The 8,447-nt window shown below is 45.2% G+C and overlaps 1 protein-coding gene and 1 long non-coding RNA gene across 6 annotated transcripts in view; one reads left to right on the forward strand and one right to left on the reverse strand.

Moving 5' to 3' along the window:
- LOC142661883 (uncharacterized) overlaps window positions 1–477 on the reverse strand; it is a 93,470-nt gene extending 92,993 nt beyond the window's left edge. For 2 of the 3 annotated variants that reach the window (XR_012850833.1, XR_012850835.1), the window contains exon 1: window positions 360–477. This is a non-coding gene — a long non-coding RNA (uncharacterized LOC142661883). The remainder of the gene's footprint in view (window positions 1–359) is intronic. The other variant, XR_012850834.1, reaches the window with a different exon arrangement.
- The window catches only part of ZNF131 (zinc finger protein 131), a 24,442-nt gene continuing 16,050 nt past the window's right edge, over window positions 56–8,447 (forward strand). For 2 of the 3 annotated variants that reach the window (XM_075839520.1, XM_075839539.1), the window contains exons 1-4: window positions 56–145; window positions 4,396–4,534; window positions 7,013–7,114; window positions 7,651–7,795. In XM_075839520.1, coding sequence (XP_075695635.1) covers window positions 4,411–4,534; window positions 7,013–7,114; window positions 7,651–7,795 — 371 coding nt within the window. In that variant the 5' untranslated portion in view covers window positions 56–145; window positions 4,396–4,410. Of the gene's footprint in view, window positions 146–616; window positions 685–4,395; window positions 4,535–7,012; window positions 7,115–7,650; window positions 7,796–8,447 lie in introns of those variants that run through there. The other variant, XM_075839531.1, reaches the window with a different exon arrangement.

The raw sequence follows: 8,447 nt of genomic DNA on the forward strand, positions 1-8,447 counted from the left end.
TCTTAGGCTTTCCCGCCAGGTCAGCGGCTGTCATCACGTCACATCCGGCGCGGGGGCCGCCGGGAAGCCGAGTCGCCCGCCCTCTCTCCACAGCCATCCATAGACGCTAGGAGGAGGCCGCGGGCAGCCAGTCTCACTAGTACCGGTGAGTAACGAGAGGGTGATACTCAGGAGAGTTTCCGCAAGTTGCGGTAGCCGAGTTGCACTACTCACACGAGCAGGAGAGACACCCGTAGCATGTGAGGGGGAGATTTTAATGCGCGTTTTGATGACGTAATAACGACTGGCGCCGACTCTGTCAAAGATGGAGAGTTCGTCCGTACAAAGTGACTGGTTATGACTGGCATTATGTCACTGACCTAAGCAGCGTATGTTTGGGATGGCATACACTTATCTGACAGGTGACCACAGGTGTCCCCAGCTTGATTTGGGGGACCAGGAGGAGGGCAGTAAACCTAGGCCTTCCGGTTGCTAGATCGTAGCTGTGATTGGTTAAGCTGGCAGCGTGACGTACGGAAGATAGCCAATGGGAAATTAGATGGGCGGGGTGTTTGGAATCACATGGATAGAGTTAGATTTGACAGCGCAAGCTGAGTGGGAAATATGAGGAAGAAATATCTGTCCTAGTACAGAAGTGGAGCCGTTACCATAGCAACCACTCCATTTACTACTTTCATCTGTGTGGTGACTCCTATTATATATTCTGTCATGAGAGCTTATGCATCAATATTGTCGGTCTGTGCCCTACATTCCCCGCACAGAATAATATAATACATGCTACTGTCTAACCACATAGGTGAAAAATGCAAGAGATGGCACTGCTCAGGATCCCCTGCGTATTTGGGAGGCCGCATTGTCAGTATAGTCAATGGCCGAGCAGAGCTGACAGGAGATGCAGTGGCTCAGTGTTTCTTTCCTAGTGCCGCTACCGCTTTGTTCTAGGGATGTATCGAAATTTCAATACCGTGCACCCTCAAGCAGTTCAATACCGTTATTTCATGTATTTCGATACTAAGTTGTGCGGCCGCACAGCTAAGTATAGTAAGACATGAATGTAGTCATACGTGTGATACAGCCATTACCCCACTCCTGACAAGTGTGCGCGTGCGGCCAGCATAAGGTGATGCGGCTGGCACTGCAGTAATGAGCGCCGCCACTGAAGTCAGAGAACATGGCGGGCGCACTACAAACCACCCCTATGCTCTCTGTGTTCTGTGCCTGCGCCGCCGCTCATTAGTGCAGCGCTGGTCACATCATCTCATGCTGACCGCACGCACACCTCCTGTCAGGAGCGGGCAATGGCTGTATTACACAGTCGCAGCCCCGCTCTAACGGCGGAGATCAGAGAAACCGCTCATCTCCGCCGCTATTCCCTTGAATGCTGTGATCACAGCGGACTGCAGCATTCAAGGGGAAAATCAGAAGGGGGATGCTCCTCGGATCGCTTCACAGGGAATCCCTGTGACGGAATTGAAGGACATACCATATATGGGCAGACAGTCCAGGGTCCATTGAAGGACCCCAGGGCTGTCTGACCATATTTCCTGTTGTTAGGGCATACTGAAGTATGTCCTAACAACTGCCTGTGTGCTATCAATATACAGGCTAATGTACCGGAATATAGATATATGCCAGTACATTGAAGTTTAGAAATAAGAGTAAAAATAAAGTAATGTTAAATTAATAAAAATGCGCACAATTTTTGCAATAAACGTTAAAATAAGTCCCAATACATAAAATATACACTTATTCGGTATCGTCGCGACCATAATAAATTTATAGCGTCATTTATGATGTGTACGCTGTTATAAAATAAAAACTGCTTTCTTTCATTTATTAATGTGAGGTACGGGGTGTAAAGAATTTTGAACCTTCATGTGCCTCACATTAATAGTAATTAACCCCGTCATGTACCTCACACATTACCCAATATTGTCCATTGTGACTGTGAGGAACATGATGGGGTTAATTACTATTAATGTGAGGCACATGGAGGTTCAAAATTCTTTACACCACGCGCCTCACATCAGAAAATGGAAGAACTTTTTTTTTTTTATTATTATTGTTGGTAAAGTATCGTTTTGGTATCGAGTATCGCAATACTACACGAAGCATCGGTATCAAGTCCAAATTCTGGTATCGTGACAACTCTACTTTGTTGTAGTGATCGGTGGGGGGCCGATCCCCTGCCGATTAAACATAGTTGGCATATTCTAGATATATGCCAACAATGTTTTTGCTGAGACAACCCTAAGCGTATGGTCAGACGTGGCAGAATTTTGGAGTGGATTCTGCCGCAAGTTTACAAGATAATGTTAGTGAATCGGTTCTACAAAGCACAAAGTGGATTTTGGCATTGAAGTGAATCGGGCAGTGCACACATTTATTAAACTGCATGGTGAACGACGTGCAAAAAACAATGGCAAAATTGCTTTTTTCATTCCCCCACCAAAAAATAGTTCATCAATAAGCCCCATATACCTCAAAATAGTAGCAACGAAAACAACACCTCCTCCAAAATCAAGCCCACATATGACTGCATCGCTTGAAAAATAAAAATGTTATTACTCTTTGAATTTGAAGATGGAAAAAGAATGCTTGGTCATGAAGGCCAAACGAGGCTTGGTCGTTATGGGGTTGAGGCATTGTCTGATTTTTTTTTAATACCATTTTAGGGAACTCTGGGGGTTCGCTCTGACGGCCACAACACGGCCACATTTTCAGCGTCTGTATTAAGACGTCAACTCTCTTCCCGACCGTATGTCTAATGACCTGAACTAACAGTGTCGTAGGAATGGAAGCTGAGAGCTTGTAGGTCATATTCACACAGGCCGGATAGAAATCTGCAGCATATCTGCAACAAAATATGTATAGAAAATCTGCAGCATACTCCTGCATATCTTGACTGCAAATTTTATCCTTTGTAATACCAATTCACCCTCTAATAAACCCCTTCACGACTGCCATACGGCTATATACGTTCCAATTGCCGATGACCCGTGCAGTTGTCACATATATAAACATTGGCAGTCTGGAACGGGGTTTAATGAGTGCAGTGCTGCTTCAGTGTAAGCAGCGCTGCACTTTCATGTCTGCGGGAGCTTTGAGATCCCCGGAATACACCCCCCATTCTAGATAGTGCCACCTAAGCTCCCTCTAGGAGCGTAATCCCCCCCCATGTAGATAGCAACCCAACCCCCCCACTGTAGATAGCATTGCACCCCCCCCCCTTCCTGTATATAGCGCCACCTAAGCTCCCTTGGCGCTCAATCCCACCCCCCCTCCCCTTCCTGTATATAGCGCCACCTAAGCTCCCTTGGCGCTCAAACCCCGGTCAGATCCATCTGGCCAGGGATTCCGCTCCTAGAGAAAGCCTCTAACAGTGACGTCAGGGGCACTCTCTAGGAGCGAAATCCCTGGCCGGGGATTCCGCTACTAGAGAAGCCCCTATTTTCACTATCCATATATGGACAGTGATGTCAGGGGATACTCCTGGAGCGGAATCTGCGGCCAGAGGGGTGCCGACGCTCTGGCACTGTCTATATATGGACAAAGACATCAGGGACTCCCTCTAGGAGTGGAATACCCAGCCAGAGGGATTCCGCTCCTACAGGGAGCTACAGTGGCGCTATCTACAGGAAGGGGTGCCATTTAAGGGGGGGGGTGCTATCTATAGGTGGAGTGGCGCTTTCTACAGGGGGTGTGCTATATACAGGAGGTGTGGCACTATCTACATGGGCACTGTGGCATTATATGGGCACTACCTACAGGGGACACTGGCGCTATCTACATGGGCACTGTGTGGCACTATCTATAATAGGAACTGTGGCACTATGGGCACTATCTAGAGTCAGAACTGTGGGGACTGTGGCTCAGTTTATAGTTGGCACTATCTATGTGGGCAATGTGGCACTATCTACAGTGGTATTGTGTCACTATCTACATGGGCACTGTTATTTTCAGGTGGCTGGGACAAAAAAACCATAACGAATAAAATTCATCCATATTTTTTTTTTTTTTAAACGTCCATGAAAAACGGACGACAAATGGCGGTTAAAAACAGTCAGACGGCCGGGAAATGGATTCAAATTTAGAGACACATTGATGCAAAACAGCCATGAAAAACTGACAGTTGATCCGTTGTTAACTGCCCTTTTTTTCACGTTGTGTGTGAATATAGCCTTATAACCCTCTTCGCTCTCCCCTCAGTAGTCCCTGTATTCTCTTCAATAAACTTTATTTATACTGTCTCCCCATTATATGCAATGATAACCTTATATCTACAACCATTGAATTCTAACAATTGCAAATAGTTCATTATTATGCGTTTTGTTAGCGATATTGTCATTATGTTTGCAGTCTTTAGATAGTAAGTTTCTCACCTTCACTTTTCAGACTAGCTGTTCAGGTATGGAAGCGGAGGAGACGATGGGCTGCATTCAGGAGTTTCCAGACCACTATAAAGTCATGATGGACAGGCTTAATGAGCAGCGGGAACTTGACCAGTTTACTGACATCACCTTGATCGTGGATGGTAAGTGTCTCCGATTATGTAACTCATTAATATTCCCTGTAATATCTGACAAAAAAAGTAACCAGGAACCATGCTGAAAGTCATTGGGTAATGTATTTGTGCATAAGGCAATAATAGGAGTCTGAAGAAGATTAGTTACAATCCCTATGGGAACAATAAGGGCGGCCATATTTGTTGTCACCTGTCTTCCTCAGAAAAAAGAGAATTCACATCTGGATATTGCACTTACATGCCTGGTACATATGCACACTACAGGCAGTACAGACTATAAACAGTGGGGGCAGCACTGCCTTTTTAACATGTTTATAATGCCCTTTGTGTAGATTACAAAACCTTTGAGATGACTGATTTCTATTCTTTGGGTAAGGCCTCATGCACACGACCGTAGCATGTGCACGGCCGTGATTTTCGGGTCGGCCGGCCACGGAGTGTCAGCCGCGAGCCGCCCGCAACTCGCGGGCTGTGCACATGGCCGCGGCCATTATTTCCTATGAGCCTGGACCGCAGAATACGGCTGTAATAAGACATGTCCGTTCTTTCTGCGGTCCGGGCTCCGGGGCCATGCACGGACCGTGGAAACCACAGTCGTGTGCATGGCCCCATAGGAATGAATAGGGCCGCAATTCTCCCTTGGATTTTCGGAGGAATTGCGGCCGCAAAAGAACGTTCGTGTGCATGGGGCCTAAGGCCACACAATGCGGTGTTGTGTTTCCCAAACCATGCCATTAATATGTCAATAGAAGTGAATGGTGAAATTAAAGTGCAGTTTTTCAGAATCGTCTTTTGAGTGATTAAAGAGGCTCTGTCACCACATTATAAGTGCCCTATCGTGTACATAATCTGATCGGCGCTGTAATGTAGATAACAGCAGTTTTTTTTTAGAAAAACAATCATTTTTGACGGAGTTATGACCTATTTTACCTTTATGCTAATGACTTTCTTAATGGACAACTGGGCGGTTTTTACTTTAGACCAAGTCAGCGTTGTACAGAGGAGTGTATGACGCTGACCAATCAGTGACCAATCAGCGTCATACACTTCTCCCCATTCATTTACACTGCACATAGTAATCTTACTAGATCACTATGTGCAGCCACATACACACACACACTAACGTTACTCAAGTGTCCTGACAGTGAATATACATTACCTACAGCCAGGACGTCATGTCTATTCACAATCCTGACACTTCTGTAGTGTTTGTTTGAGATTTACAACAAGGCAAGCGTAATCTCGTTTTAAATGACAGTTTACAGCATAATCACGCGAGATTACGCTTGCCTTGCTGTAAATCTCACACAAACGTTAGCGAAGTGTCAGGATTCTGAATAGACATCACGTCCTGGCTGGAGGTTATGCATATTCACTGTCAGGACACTTGAGTAACGTTAATGTGTGTGTATGTGACTGCACATAGTGAACAACGCAGGATCACTATGTGCTGTGTAAATGAATGGAGAGAAGTGTATAATGCTGATTGGTCACTGATTGGTCAGCGTCATACACTTCTCTGTACAACACCCACTTGGTCAAAAAGTAAAACACGCCCAGTTGTCCATTAAGAAACTTATTAGCATAAAGCTAATATAGGTCATAACTCCGTCAAAAATGATAGTTTTTTCTAAATAAAAACCACTGCTGTAATCTACATTACAGCGCCGATCACATCATGTGCAATATAGGCCACTTATAATGTGGTGACAGAGCCTCTTTAAGGCAGATGTTGTTTGTTCGGTTGGCCGCATGCAGTTTGTGCACAGCCACTTCTGTGCGCTCTTACCCTAGTGTAACTAATACTAATGCAATTTTAAAACCATATTAGGTACCGACTGTAAATTATAACCGCATGTTTAAAATTGGAAAGAACACAGCGGTGGCAACATGTGACTTTACCCTAAGGGCGGATTCAGATGAACGTGATTTGCGTCCGTGCAGCCCGCATGGTTTTCACGCGGCTCGCGTGGACCTAGAGAAGTCTATGGGGCAGTGCAGATAGTCCGTGAGTTTTGCGCAGCGTTAGTCCGCTGCATAAAACTCACGACATGTTGTATGTGTCGGCGTTTTTCGCGCATCACGCACCCATTGAAGTCAATGGGTGCGTGAAAATCACGCATTCGCCCCACGGAAGCACTTCCGTGGGACAAGCGTTATTCGTGCAATAATAGTAAAAGAATGAATGTAAACAGAAAAGCACCACGTGCTTTTCTGTTTACAAACATCCAAACGGAGTGTCCTAAAGATGGCGGCTGCGGGAAAAGCACGCAGCCGCGCATCCATATGAACAGGACACATGGAGCTGTCAAGTGCCTTTTGCTTGCGCAAAAACGTCACGTTCGTCTGAATCAGCCCTAACAGGGAGAGGTTGTGGACTCCAGTAGTAAAGGAATTGCACAAACAAGCAATATTAACTCTTAGTTTTTCTGTCTATTGGTGGGTAGTCATTTTATTATACTTCTATTACCCTTGCTTTATTTTCAGGACACCAGTTCAAAGCCCATAAAGCCGTCCTTGCAGCGTGCAGCCATTTTTTCTACAAATTCTTTCAGGATTTTACAGAAGAGCCCCTGGTGGAAATAGAAGGTACATAGCGTGCACCAAATCTGTTTGCTTTTGACTGTTTACCCCCTACCTTGACAGATTTAACAACTGTGACGTGCCACGGTTAAACATTTCTTTTATAAAATATGCCAAATTTAAGATTTGCGGCATCTTTTGGCACCAAATATTGGTATATATGTATTCGAGCCATGAGGTGGTATAAAGTGAAAAGTATCTGGCATGCCTAGATTGCACCAATTTCACCAACTAGCATCGTATTGCACTAAGGATCGTTGTCCTGTGGGCTAAATACCTGCCGTTTCATTGCAATGTCAGGTGCCTTTTTCCAGAGCCATTCTCAGGAGCTGTTTGTTCATTTATGTTAGGTTGGCCATACACGAGCCCGCTAACAATCTGATATGTATGGGGGCCTCTGGGCTGTTCCCCGACCACAGATATCTGGCCGGCTTTACACGTTAAATGACCAATAAAAATAACGTAAAGCATTTCCACAGGTGACAGCTGTTTACTTTGTGAGCATTGCTTTAAATGTTATTATTTTTTTCTGTTTTGCACAGGAGTGAGTAATGTTGCCTTCCGACATCTAATAGAATTCACATACACGGCAAAACTGATGCTACAAGGGGAAGAGGAGGCCAGCGACATATACAAGGCGGCCGAGTATCTCCAGATGCATGAAGCTATCAAAGCACTTGAGTTCAGGTATTCAATGTTGTAGAAGCGATTATAAATTTGTGTAGATGGATATAATGGTGTTGTTTTATTTGTCATTACAATATATAAATGTATATTATTTAGAACTGAACTGCCTCGTCCAGATTGAGAACCAAAAGGTAACAGATGGTGTAACTGCAGAAAGCAATGGCATTTCTATAGCGTTGCTATGCTCTTTAACCCTTTCCCGTCCCTAATATGCCTATTTACGTCGGGAAAGGGTTTTTAAAAATGGCGCCCTCTCAGAAACTGAGCGTTACTTGCCGGGTCTCAGCGGCAATGCTTGCGATCAGACAAAATGCTGATTGCAAGCATTTAACCCCTCACTTGCCGCTGTCAGATGTGACCACCGGCATCTGAGGGTTTTTTACTGTCCCTTTCGCTTCAGGGCCGGTCACCAGCTCCTGCACGGCGAGCCGGTGTATTCCTGTAGTACCTGGGAGCCTTGTAAACACTCCCAGCCTTTCTATAGGAAGATTGCTATTGAGACCAGCCAGTGGCAGGTCTCAATATCGATGCACTCATTTTCCCATGGACTGCGATATTGTGGTATTGCAGTCTGTGGCATAAGCCATCTAATGATCGCAGGTTCAGGCCCCCTAGGGGGGCTAAATATATAAAAAAAGTTTTAAAAAATTCA

This window comes from Rhinoderma darwinii, chromosome 1 (assembly GCF_050947455.1).
Source record: "Rhinoderma darwinii isolate aRhiDar2 chromosome 1, aRhiDar2.hap1, whole genome shotgun sequence".
Taxonomy (NCBI): Eukaryota; Metazoa; Chordata; class Amphibia; order Anura; family Rhinodermatidae; genus Rhinoderma; species Rhinoderma darwinii.